Source organism: Oryzias melastigma, linkage group LG6 (genome assembly GCF_002922805.2).
Source record: "Oryzias melastigma strain HK-1 linkage group LG6, ASM292280v2, whole genome shotgun sequence".
Lineage (NCBI taxonomy): Eukaryota > Metazoa > Chordata > Actinopteri > Beloniformes > Adrianichthyidae > Oryzias > Oryzias melastigma.
The window spans coordinates 17,968,740-17,981,761 of record NC_050517.1 but is presented as its reverse complement, the minus strand read 5'-3'; the positions used below and the strand labels follow the sequence as shown (position 1 = coordinate 17,981,761).

The window sequence follows — 13,022 nt, the reverse complement described above, 5'->3', positions numbered from 1 at the left end:
AATGATCAGCAACAACAGAGATTTTGGAGTGCACCTCAAGGTTCTGGAGTGGCCTATAAGTCTGTGGACCTCAATCAACGAGAAAATGTGGAAGGAGCTGAAACTCCAGGTCCAGAACATCAGAGCTCTAGAGAAGATCTGCAAGGAAGACCAAAACAGTGACTGCTGTGTATGCAAATGTGGTGAAGAAACTGACATTACTGAGTAAATTGACACTAACCTGATCAGCATCAGGACGATATAACCTCCCTTCTTATTTTACTTAATTATTATTTTGTGCTGAAGATTTTCATCAGAATTCAATTTTAATTGGTTCTTGTTACCCTAACTTCATTTTTTTTTCCAAATGATAAGTTAGGAGTTTTCAATGAAAACGTTTATAGGAGATTGTAAAACAGTGTTAAACTAGAAAAGTTGTATTACCTGCGATAATGCCAGTAGTCGCTGAAGATGCTGAAGCGTTTTTCCTGAAGGTGTTGCAATTTACTTTGCTGAAAATACAAATGCTATTATCTAAATGTTAAATTTGCTAAAAGACTGGAAGTTTCATTAAAAAAAACTATGATATAGAGTGCTGAAGTTGACCTAAATTTCTGAAAAAATTGTAGTAAAATGGCCAAAAAATCTACAATACATGCCAAATTCACAAAAATATGTAGTGTATTGCTTAAATATGAACCAAACTCCGAATTAGCCCCCAAAAGCCTCGATTCCAAATTAGCCAAAAAAGCTACCACATTGCTTAAATACTAGCTAATCTTCTAAATTCCACAGTTAACTAAATTAGCCAAAAAAAAAAACAAACGTTAGCCTGTTGCTAAAATAGAAGCTATTCTCTAAATTAGCCTATAAAAACCTCAGTAGATAACAAATTAGCCAAAAACGTTAGCATGTGGCTAAAATATTAGCTAAATTTAGCCCGTGAATACATTTAAAGGGTTGTCGCTAATCTGCTTAAAATTTTGAAATTTGAAGGGAAGACTTTCTCATTCATTTCATAATGAGCATATTTTGTTCAAAAACTATAAAGTTTATGAATCCCAAAAATACAAGCGGTCATTTCCTGAACGAACTGAACATTTTATCAAGATTGTTGAAATTACAAAAAGGTTGATTGAATTTTTACGTGCTGAAAAACATATGGAAAGAAGCAGGAGAATCACTTTTGTGGTTATAAAAATGATCAAATTCCAGCTTATATATGAAATGATCACTTATTTAAATGAAATATTTAATTATATGGCATGTATGAAATGCTGTTTCCTTAATTTGTAACTTTTGAATATGTACTGTCATCAGGAAAAGTAGTGCTGCCTCTGCAAATACGTTGAAACTGTTTACGATCAGCATTGCTGACTCTGTACCTTCGTTGGAAAAGTTTTCCTTCAGGAAGGATCCAATCACCTTTTCATTTTCTTGTTTCATTTTCCTTTATGGTTTATTTTTTACCACCTTATGGCTCCAGTCATGTTCAGCTCTGGTCTCATTCAATCATTTGCACTGATGCAGTCGTGGACGGATCTGCTGAATCACGAAGCGGCGGCGAATGTTTACAGTGTCAGAAATATTATACAAGTCAGTCCTGTGATTTGAAACAAACTAATAAAGATTTCAAACTTTACTCTATTAGATGAGGGTCCATCATAGTGCAGAACTCTAAACAACCACCTACCTTTCCCAAATAGTTTAGTCTGCCTCTGCTTGTAATATCAATTTTTAGACTCCTCTAACTTTTAAGGTTTTAAAAAAAATACACCAACAAGAACTTAAAAACTTCTTGACTGGTAAAACTTTACAATACATCAGGTTAACTCATTTTCTATCAAGGTATTAACCTGACCGAGACATGTTTCTGACGCAGAATGGGCATTTAATTTGAAACAAACTGAGGTACCAAATCAACAACCAGCTCTGAGACGACAGGAACTAAGAGGACAAACAGTCACAAAAAAGTCTGATAAACCGTCACTATACTGGTCAAAGATGGCAGAATGTCCGGCATTGATGGAACACTTACTGTGCATCGATTGTCAACATGTTATTGCTTCAACAGGGCGTAAGTTGGACTTCACATAATGAATGAACAAACTGATTCACTGAAGAATGAACAATATTTATCCTGATACAAAGATAATATTTGTAGAAATTGACTTTATACATATGGTTGTTGTAAATGCTGCACAGGGTGTTTTTCATCATTAGCTGATGGAAAATTTTGCTTTCTTTTATTCACAAATCGACAAAAAGAGATTTTTTTGTGAGTTAAAAAAATGCACAAAATGAAACTACTCAACTCACAAGGAAATGTGTTTTATCTACAAAGGTGGCTTTCATTATCTGATCATGCTCATCTTTTTTTTTATTATATATCACACTGATAAAAAACATTTTCAGTTAATATAAATTAACAAGTAAAGTAATTAGCTTTATAAATACAAACCATAACAGTTCAAAGCAATAAATTATTTCCAACATCTATTCTTTAAAAAAAAAAAAAGACATTTGCGGATAAAAAAAAAAAAAAAAACACAGATAAAACAACACAAGACTGGAGCACTTCATTATTGTTGTCAAAATATTCCAAACTTTAAGACGCACTCGATGTCTCTCAGTGTAACACAACGCAAGGACCGGGGCACGTCCGGACACACACGGCCTCACTAACAAGAAATCTTAGCTTATATTAGTATAAACTGTGACATAATTACTGAACAGTGACTACAAAACCACTGCGTTAATTTCGTACTCATTCATGCGTCCTCTGACTACACATTCAAAACAGATAATTCTTCCCTTTTGCTCCAGCGATCCTTCACTTCGGAGTTCATTTTCGAGGTACTGTGATCTGCATCTGCTGCAGTAGCTGTATGTTACAAATCCTTACAAACACTGTCAAGGCTGTAATAATCTTCCTCCTGCGGGGGCAATCACTGTTTAAGAGATATTATAAACACTTGGCTGCTCTTGAGTATGATATCTATATCACGGGATAAAAATGAGTAAGGGAACAGCTCTCATCCTGCAAATAAACTGTCCACCCAATTCATGTACGGCTTCTGCCTTCTGCGGTGTTCGGAACAATCCTGTTCCACCTCGACGGCTCCATAAACACGCCAGGCGGTAGCCAGAGCCATCCCTTTACAAAATGAAATGGGTGAATGGTCGCTGGTGTGTAGGACACTCGCTCCTCCTTCACCTCCTTCTTGAGAAAAAAGAATAAAGATTCATACAGTTTTGAAAGAACAGAGTGAGAAAGAGCCTAAGAGACTGGGATCCAGAAGCTGTTTTTCAGTCTGAGCTTCTTATCAAACACACACAGAAACAACGGGAAGGCTGTTTGCTGAAAGCTGATTTCCCAGCTGCCTGCACACTGTTGGGGTCAGGTGGAGGATGTGCACTCTAGAGCAGGGAGCTGGGGTCTTCTGGAGATGGAGGGGCTGTCTGCGTCGGACTGTGGCGCATGGGGAGGATGTCGTAATGGCTGGGAATGTGGCTGCTGCACGGAAGGTCATAGGGACTCTGGGAGAAGCCGGTGGCCATTCCGTTGGGTCCCTGCAGAATGCTTACAGTCGGTTCTGGTTCGGGCGGGAAGAGCAGAGAGAAAACTGGTAACTATGTTTGTGAGACTGAAAAGGAATTAGGACGATGGGCTTTCTCTATAGAGCGGCGGATCACATTCTCAAGACTTACAAACCCTTTTCGGTTGCGCAGCATGGAACAGTATAAGTGGAGCATAAGCTGCAGAGCCCTGCTGAGCTCCACACACCACAGCAATAAAGCACTCACCGACATCATAGACGTTCCTGCTCACAGTGCCCAGGAGGGTGGCGGTGCCGCCAAAGGGCACTTCTCTGTGGGAGGGGGATTTCATGTCCACGTAACTGCTCTCTGTGTGCTTGCAAGGCAGCCCTGGTGGGTCTCTAATGGTGGCGTAAGGGTTATCACTGTTCAGGGAGCAGGAGCTGTTGCTACACATGGAACTCTTGACGTAATCTGTGAAAGTCACAAAACAAGGACGAATTCACTCACACACAAAGGCTGTGTCCAAACTAAAAACAGCATAGTGCCCTGGATTCTAAAAGCAATTCGAACACTATGCTGACTAATTTTTTAATAAACGGCAAATATGAGATCACTATGACGGGATATTAGGGCTGCCCACCATAAAATAAACAAATAAAACTTACAAGAATAAAGTCTGAGAAATAAAAATGTGATTTTACCAAAAGAGTCATACATTTATGAGTAAAAATCGTGGAGTAGGAAAATATTGATTCAATAAAATATCACGATACTTCAGTCGCTGATACTTGTATCAATTTAAAATGCTATCAGGCAAACATGTGGTTCAGTATCTCATCTTTGTTTTTCACTAAAGCCCTGACCACTATTTGGCACACAGCACACTGAACATAATTCAGCAGCCATACACAACACCAAAACAACGACAAGATCTTGTGTGTTTGATTTTCACTTATTATTAGCCTCACTGTTATTGTTTCAGAGCTAAATGAGAGTATTACAACTTTGTTTGAACTTGGAAAGTGTACTGAAACTTGTTTTTGTCTAAGTCTTACACTTTAAGAAGTTGCAAAATATTGTCTCTGGTGCTGTCTTTTGATATATTGTGATATATTTAGTATTGTGATATGTATCGTATCGCCAGACACTTACCAATACACACCCCTGGTAAAAAAGGTTGTAATTTTACTTTGAAAAAGCCATGTTTTTTCAAAATAGTTGTGTATGTCTCCATCCACATTACGTGTAGACTAAACCCACCAATGCAGACATTTATGGTGCTGTAAGGTTTCATTTTATCATAGGAATCCATTGGCTATAATGCACCTCTGCAACAGAGTAAATTTACTTTTTTTTTCTCATATTCCTACTACTTTATTCTCGTAAATTTATTTATTAATTTCTTTTATGGTAGCCCTAAGATTTCATTGTACATCACGAAAACATTTAATAAATATAAGCATTTCATCTAGACTATTTATGAGTCCACTGTGTTCTGAAGATAAAAACTTGGATGGTTTATTAAAAAAAATTAAATACATTTTTACATTGTGGTCTGTATTTGTTAATCTCGTGATGCACTTTGGTTTTACGCAGAAACTTCTGGGAGAAATTTTGGAATTGTTGATTCTGACCGCTCTACAAAATAGAGCGGTCAGACACCTATAAATGTTTAAATGACAGATTAATATCAATGTCAGTTTTACTCTAGAAGAACATTCACAACAATGCGAGTTGTCACAGTCCTATGTAGAATAAAAGCACACTGACAAGTAACTAATGGTGGTACAGTAATCAAAGTACAAAGGGAAGAGAGGGGAAAGCTCATCTCATCCATAACAGTCTCATCAGTCTGATAAGCGGCCTCATTAGAGACCACCGCTCCGCTGTTGTCACACCCCTGGGTCCCTTACATTCACCACTGACTGCAAAGTGTGGTAGACAAAGTGACGTATCAGGCACTGAGCCATAAAAAGCAATTAGCGTTAGATGAAAATCTCCGCCCACCGTGATATTGTCCAAAGTGTACAGAGTTTTCCCATAAATCACAGTGACTGTACAGATGTAGGAATGTGGGTCAGTGAAAGGCCACAGTTAGTGGGGGGAAACCCCAAATGGGAAATTTGCTGCATGGGTTGTTCAGCATGAAAGGGTTTCGTAATTATACTGTCAGCGAAGCTGAACGGGATTCCACATGAAGTGTAGGTCTGATAAGACATAAAAACAAAATGTTTCTACTTTTAATTCGTTACCTTTTCTTGAGCTTCTTTGAGTCTGTATTTCGCCCTGTTGAACCTCTGGGAAAATACAAGAGGACAAAGTCATCACACGTCGCTGCCTGCACCTTTTGCTACTTTTGACTAATTTCAAGCCATTCTTGCACCATTACAACCTATAATAGACATTTAACACAAGGATAAATAGGCAATTTGCAACATGCAGGTTGTCACAGACACACTTAAAATCAAAATTATGAGCCCCAAATTAAACAAAAGCTGCAAATCGGACTTGAAACTGACTTAAAGTAGTATTTATAAATTATCTGATTCAAAATAACTAAAGAAAATGGCTTTACACATCATAAAACCCATCTAAAAGCAGGTGGTGTGATAAGCTTAATTCATCAGACATTATTGAACAGATTCAGGGGCGGAGCAACACATTTTAAAGCCAATTAGCATAATTATTGACAAATATATTTATAAAAAAAGCTTTCTGAGCAATGCAAAAGTAACAAAAGCAAACTTTTAAAAGGAAATTTTGAGCTCCACAGTTTTCATATTTTTTTATCTTTTCATTTCTAGTGGTCTTCTCCTCTATAGCACTGCCACGGCACAGATCTAAACAATAATTCTTAACTCTGCAGCAAAAACTATCCTCAAAGTGATATTCTTTAGCTCAATGTTTCATTGCTGGAAACCCGTTTTTAATTATTACAACTCTCTCCTGCCGGACTGAAGGCATGTGCTCAAACTGCCTACTTGAAATGATTGTTTTAATAAAGAACCAATGCAATATTTTCCTGTGAGTTCACAAGTCTGGGAAGTGTTTCAACTGTGTGGGTTTAGCATAATGATTTGGATGCATAAGTAGTTACATAATGTGTTGTTTTTCTGAAGCAATATTTAGGAAAAACGGAGAAAAAGCACTTTTATCATGCGTTTATTGTTTACAAAATAATGCTTTCGTTTTTCCATTATTTTATTTTATGCTATTTTTAATATAAAAATAATGATGCCTTTATTATAACATTTTTCATTGTCATTGTCATTTTGATGCCTTTAGTTTTTAGTAGGTGGACATTTCCTCTTAACAATACATTTTCAATGTTCATATGAGGCAAGTAATTTTTAATAATGTCCCATTTTGGTATTTCCCATTTTAATAATATATATATATATATAATATAGAGATAAAAGAGATAAGAGATAAAAATCTATAGAACATCAGTGAGGAGGAAGATTTTTAGTGCAGAATCTTGATGGTCGGTGAAAAGATCTGAACGAGATAGATGCAACACCATGACAAGCAGTCTCATGTGACTCGTTTCAGACTGTAAAGATTGACAATTGGAAAAAAAATACAAATTTGTATCATTTCATTCTGCAACCCCCCCAAAAAAATCTACTTCAAGTGCTGTTTAACACATTTTGACACAAAAATATTTTAGAAACCACTAAATCGTTGACACCTTGATGGCATAATTTATTCCATTCTAAAAACCAAAATAACTCAAAAACTTACAGAAAATTACATTCAATATCTAAATCAATATATTTACAGTTTATGTATATATATGTATATGTTTGCTGGTCATTCTCAATAAATCGCGGGTCCCCAACCCTCTAGACACAACCAAGCTGTACCACACACTGTAACGGACGAAGGTGGGGAACCCCCGATTTAATAGGAACTTCCAGCACGTCAAAAACCAACGAGTTGGGGACACCCAGATCCTCAAAAACTGACGTAGAGGGGATTTGCTTAGGCAAGACCCTTGATGCTGCTGCCTAACTGGGTCCCTGTGCCCCTCAAGTACAGGGTTGTGTCAGGAAGGGCATCCGGCGTAAAAACTCTGCCAAATCACTGATGCGAAACAGTAGGTGCTGTTTCGCTGTGGTGAACCCGAAAGGGATAAGCTGAAAGCGAAGAAAGAAATATATATATATATATATATATATATATATATATGTATGCATTTCTATGATTTATATGGACGGGACGTATGGTTCAAGGCCCGGTCCAACAGGATTTGACGGCTATATCACGGGTAAAATATTTGGAAAATCTGTCACATGCGCTTAGACGCGCTAACTTTATGCATGTTTGTGAAATAGCAGTGATACAGACGCCGGAGTCCATTGCACTGCCACTCCTCTGCCAGTGCACTGCGTAATTGCGTGTAAGCACGTCCTCCCACGGGTAACACCAACAGCGGGTTGACGCACGCGTTCTCATCCGCTAAACAGACGAATTTCGGCCTCAAAGCGCGTGTGCCACCATTCGCTCCACGGCCCAATCTTGCACAGAAACTGTTGTTGCACTGTTGTTCCAGAGTCACTGCACGGCTGTTCCACTAATACCACATGCAGTCCCCTGCGGTCTAAATTTTTGTGTTGAGTTCAAAAATTCTTTCTGCGTGTAACACTGGCCAAATTTTGTACCCCATGTATGCGTGTCGATTCCGCGGTCACATCTCGGTCGGTCTGTACCACGGGAATGAAATTTTTTCCGTGCTAAAGTCGTGATATGGCCTCAAAAGTCAGTGGGACCGGACCTTCAAATCGCCTCCGTGTCAGTTTTTATATACACATATATATGTGTGTTTATGTGTATATGTATATATATATATATATATATATAAACACATTCTCACTTCCATCGTGTCGTTTTTTTTTGCTGCTGGCCGTTCTCATTATATCATGGGTCCCCAACCCTTGAGACACTTCCACGCGGTACAGGACGCAGTACTGGACATGGTAAAGGACGCGGTACCGACCAAGGTTGGGGACCCCTGATTTATTGGGAACTGCCAGCACGTCAAAAAAACGAAGGAATTGGGACACGCAAAAAATCAAAAAGTGACGCGGAGGGGACCCCAACCATATGTCCAGTCCATATATATATATATATATATATATATATATACTGTATATACACACATAAATAAACATATATATGTGTGTGTGTGTGTATATATATATATATATATGTATATTTATATATGCATAAAGCATTACAAATATCTGTTAAACCTGTTTTTCAAGTTTGTGTACTTAGCGGTAACCACTGTACGGTCATATCAACATAATACTAATCACGCTGTTTAGGTATGCACATTCTTAATTTTTCTATTCTTACATCCTGAAGGTGGGGTTGTTTGACCCCATGTAAGCCATCAGAAGAAGTGGAGGAAATGAAAGGAGGACTAATGAGCTCCTGGTAACCTCTATTCATCTCTTCTCCAGAGCTTTCTTTCTTTGTCTCAGCTGCATATCTTATCACTCTAAGAGCAAAAGGTTATGTTTAACAAGAGACCCCGACTGCATTTTTATTCACAGCATTCTAGTGCCACAAAGGTCTTCATTAATGACCCATTTGCCTTTGATCCTGAATGGAAAATGTTTCACGTTGCGCCCCTAAATCCAAATCCAATCTGTGTGTTATAGCCGAGGAAGGAGTGGAACTGACCTATGCCGTTCATGTTACAATAGGCTCTCCACTCAGAACCATTTCTGCTTTTTAAGGTGCTTGACTGTAGAAGAGAGAAACAATTGATTATTTTCTCCAGCAGCAGGCGGAAGTTAAATGAAACTTTGAGCAAAGCTTGAGTAAAAAAGGATATGTTCCTACTTTGAGTGTCAAAGTGCCATCCAGGTTGCTGGAAATAGTTGAGACGACATTACACTGAGCCACGGTGTGGTAGCTGGGGTTGGAAAAGCACTGGTTGCTGCCGCTGATGCTGCTGTTCTGGCTCTGATTGATTTCAGCTCCACTGCTTCTCATCGCCACAGTACTGCCACACTCTGAGAGGTTCAAAAGATGGATGGATGGATGGATGTGTCACCTTCTAAAACAGTGAATTATTTAAAATTTCTCAACATTTTAAACAAGCATAAACTAATCCTCCGCTAAAACCAATGCCGTTATTTAAGATCAGAATGGTCTTACCCGAAAGAGAATAGTCAGTGTTGTTAATTTGCATTGTCTGTGTGTAGGACACACTTGGCTGGATCTCATGGCCCTTGTCCCTCTGTCTCTGTCTGTACCACACAAACAGACTGAGCATTGCCATGATGATGAGCAGCAGAAAGATGATCCCCATGACAGCCCCTGCAGACTGGCGCTCCGAGCCTCGTGCTGGGCTAATCTTTGTGTACGGGTTGAGCTCCTCCATCATCAGAGCTGCTACATAAAAAAGTACACAGATAGTGGTTGATTTAAATAGTGTGTACACATCTGCGTTTGGGATATAATGCACTGCTAAATACCAATCGGCTGAGCCACCTCTCACCTTGATCGCAGCGGATGCCTTTATAGCCGGAGCTGCAGTAACAGGTTCCCGTCACATAGTCACAGGTAGCATTGTTCAGGCACTCGCACAGCTGCTGGCAGCCGTATCCGAATGTACCAGCGGGGCACTCTGCATGGCAGAGAGGTACATTAATATATCCATTCGAAATAAAGCACTTACTGAGCAGGAGCCAAAGTGTTCCGAGGACACTCTCATCCAAAAGGTAATTTAACTCAGAGCTAAAATATGCAGGGCCTACGCAACTCTGATCACAGTTGGTCCCAATGAAGCCTGTGCGGCAAGCACACAGACCCGTGATGTGGTCGCAGTCGGCGCCGTTCTGGCAGTGGCAGACCTCTGAGCAGTCCCTGCCATAGAACCCAGAAGGGCAGCCTGGGAAGGAAGGAGAGGTAAGAAATCTTAAAGATGGGATGGGTGGAGGAAACAAAAAGACTGGTAGAAAGCATAAAGATTCAAGGTCATATTGTTAGGGACCAAGAAAAATCAATACAATTCAATGTCTCCACTGCATACTCAATAGGGGACAAAGTGAATGAAGGAAAATTAAAGATTTCCTGCTTCAGCAGAAAACGCTGTTATGCTGTTAGCATGGGGCTGAGGTAGAGTCAAGCCCAGTGGAAAAAATAGCCTCAAAAGAAAATGATTCATTTATGTTTGACATCATGGTACTACAAATAATAACAAACAAACTCCAAGGGAATTAAAATTACTAAATGAATAGAAGTGGTCTTTACAATAAACAGAAAGTCAGAAAAGTCTTAAATAGCAGATTATGACTTTGCATGGACCTGTTACCCTTATCAGTCCAAAATGATTAAAAAAAAAGTATCCCTGCAGTTCTGCGTGTTGACCAGTAGATGACACTGTGTCTTTAAGGAAGGGAGGAAAACTCACTCTGTGTGCAGTAGAGACCAGTCCAGCCGGGGCTGCACCTGCACTCCCCATCGTAGGGGCTGCACTGGGCTCCGTTGTGACAGCTGCACGAGTTGAGACAGTCAGGGCCCCAGTGCCCAGAGGGACAGACTGCAGATGTCAGAGTCAAGATCATGGTCACACACACTCTCACATAATTACTCTTGTGTCTGACATGCATACGGCATGTGAAGAACCTGGACGTGTGTTCAACAAAACAGCACAATACCTGCTCCACTCTGACCCTTCACCCACTTCACACACAATCAATTCTGATTATTACCCTCCACCTACAGTTGGCATTATGAGCAGACGTGGGTGCCATGTTGAATATGTATTAGGGGTGGTGTTATTTGTAACTTGAGTATGTTCAGACACACACATGCGCACACACACACGAGACACTCCATCCTCCCATGGCATGGCAGCTCAAAGTTCCGGTAATGATCTTTGGCCTATGGAGCAGTAAATCAAAGAGCATTATGTAGTACAACAAGCATTTAAGTAAGCCGTGTGTTTTACATCATCTTTGGGCTGAGAGCAGTTCTTGTGAATGTCTCGGGTCATGAAAATAATTAATCTGCATGAGGATAAATGTTAGAGACATAATAAGGAGAGGAACAATGAGAAATTAGCTAAAAGACGGACCAGCAAAGTCGTACCTTGTGAACAATCGCCTCCTATCCAGCCTGGGTAGCATTGGCAGGAGCCGTCAATGGGGTTGCAGGTGCCGTTGTTGGTGCAGAGGCAGATCTCAGCGCAACCCTTGCCGTACCTGCCACTTGGACACACTGCGAAACAAGTCAAATAACATATTTTGCCATTTTTTTCACAAGTAAGGTGGAGTTCACACTTCTTCCATTAGAGGGTATTGTGCTTTTTGAGTCGACATGAAGTGAATTGATCTGTTTAAACAAAAGGAGGAGTCAATCACTCCCTCCTGTGGCACAAATGCCCTATTTCCACCCACTAGAGTGGAATGACTGATGCGACACAGAATTAAAATAGACCGTGTACACAGACCACTGTCTAAATATTTTATGAAATTAATATTTCAATGCAGTCTGGCACTCTTCTATAAGAGATGTCATTTCCAGCGAAACTTCCATTGTGTGTTTTAGGGTGGACAACAGGACAAATGGTATCCAAGGTAGCACTAATCATTGGGATCTGGGAGCTGCAGCTGCACACAGATGAAACGTCACACATAAAGAGAATAGTCCAGTGTTGGAAACATCTGAGAGGGCGCCTTGCTGTGAAAGAGATGGGTCGGACTCATTTTCATATCGGGTGACTTTAATGATTACATTTTAACTTGGTTTCCCCTCTTCTTGAGAGCTCTTTCAAGCTCCTTCAAGCAGGTTGTCATTAAGCCACGAGGTTGGCTCCCCCATGCTGCTTGTGGGGATTCGAGTCTCGGCTCACTAGGGGAGCTTCATTAGGCAGGGACTTTGTGCGCCGGACAGGAGATAGGAAGGGATGCAAATGAAGGTTTAGAAAAAAAGAAGAATTTGAATGGAACGGTCACTTTTGTCCTTTCGTCACCTGATGCCAAACGTAAAAAATATTGAAGGAATTGGGACTTATCTTTACTCTTTTCTCTCTTTCTTCAGTAAAATTATTAATTTTTGATTTTTAAGACACTGCTCAAAGGCATAAAAGAGAATTTGAAAAGCTTCAATCGCCTTTCTGTAATTTATCTAAAAAAATCAATTATTAGAGATAAAAATCTATAGAACATCAGTGAGGAGGAAGATTTTTAGTGCAGAATCTTGATGGTCGGTGAAAAGATCTGAACGAGAAAGATGCAACACCATGACAAGCAGTCTCATGTGACTCGTTTCAGACTGTAAAGATTGACAATTGGAAAAAAAAATACAAATTTGTATCATTTCATTTTGCAAAACCAAAAAAAAATCTGCTTTTTAACACATTTTGACACAAAAACATTTTAGAAACCACTAAACCGCTGACACCTTCCATTCTAAAAAACAAAATAACTATAAAAACTTACAGAGAATTACATAAGCTTAATATCTAAATCAAGCTCTTC

At 39.4% G+C, this 13,022-nt stretch overlaps 1 protein-coding gene across 5 annotated transcripts in view; it reads right to left on the bottom strand.

Annotated features, from left to right (window-relative positions):
* Nucleotides 1-1,849: 1,849 nt before the first annotated feature.
* Nucleotides 1,850-13,022, bottom strand: part of megf11 (multiple EGF-like-domains 11) — a gene marked incomplete in the record, with an annotated part of 100,474 nt that continues 89,301 nt past the window's right edge. For 3 of the 5 annotated variants that reach the window (XM_024282261.2, XM_024282264.2, XM_024282262.2), the window contains 10 exon segments: nt 1,850-3,575; nt 3,787-3,993; nt 5,775-5,819; nt 9,214-9,277; nt 9,376-9,548; nt 9,694-9,930; nt 10,037-10,165; nt 10,301-10,429; nt 10,952-11,080; nt 11,632-11,760. In XM_024282261.2, coding sequence (XP_024138029.1) covers nt 3,400-3,575; nt 3,787-3,993; nt 5,775-5,819; nt 9,214-9,277; nt 9,376-9,548; nt 9,694-9,930; nt 10,037-10,165; nt 10,301-10,429; nt 10,952-11,080; nt 11,632-11,760 — 1,418 coding nt within the window. 5 annotated transcript variants of the gene reach the window in all.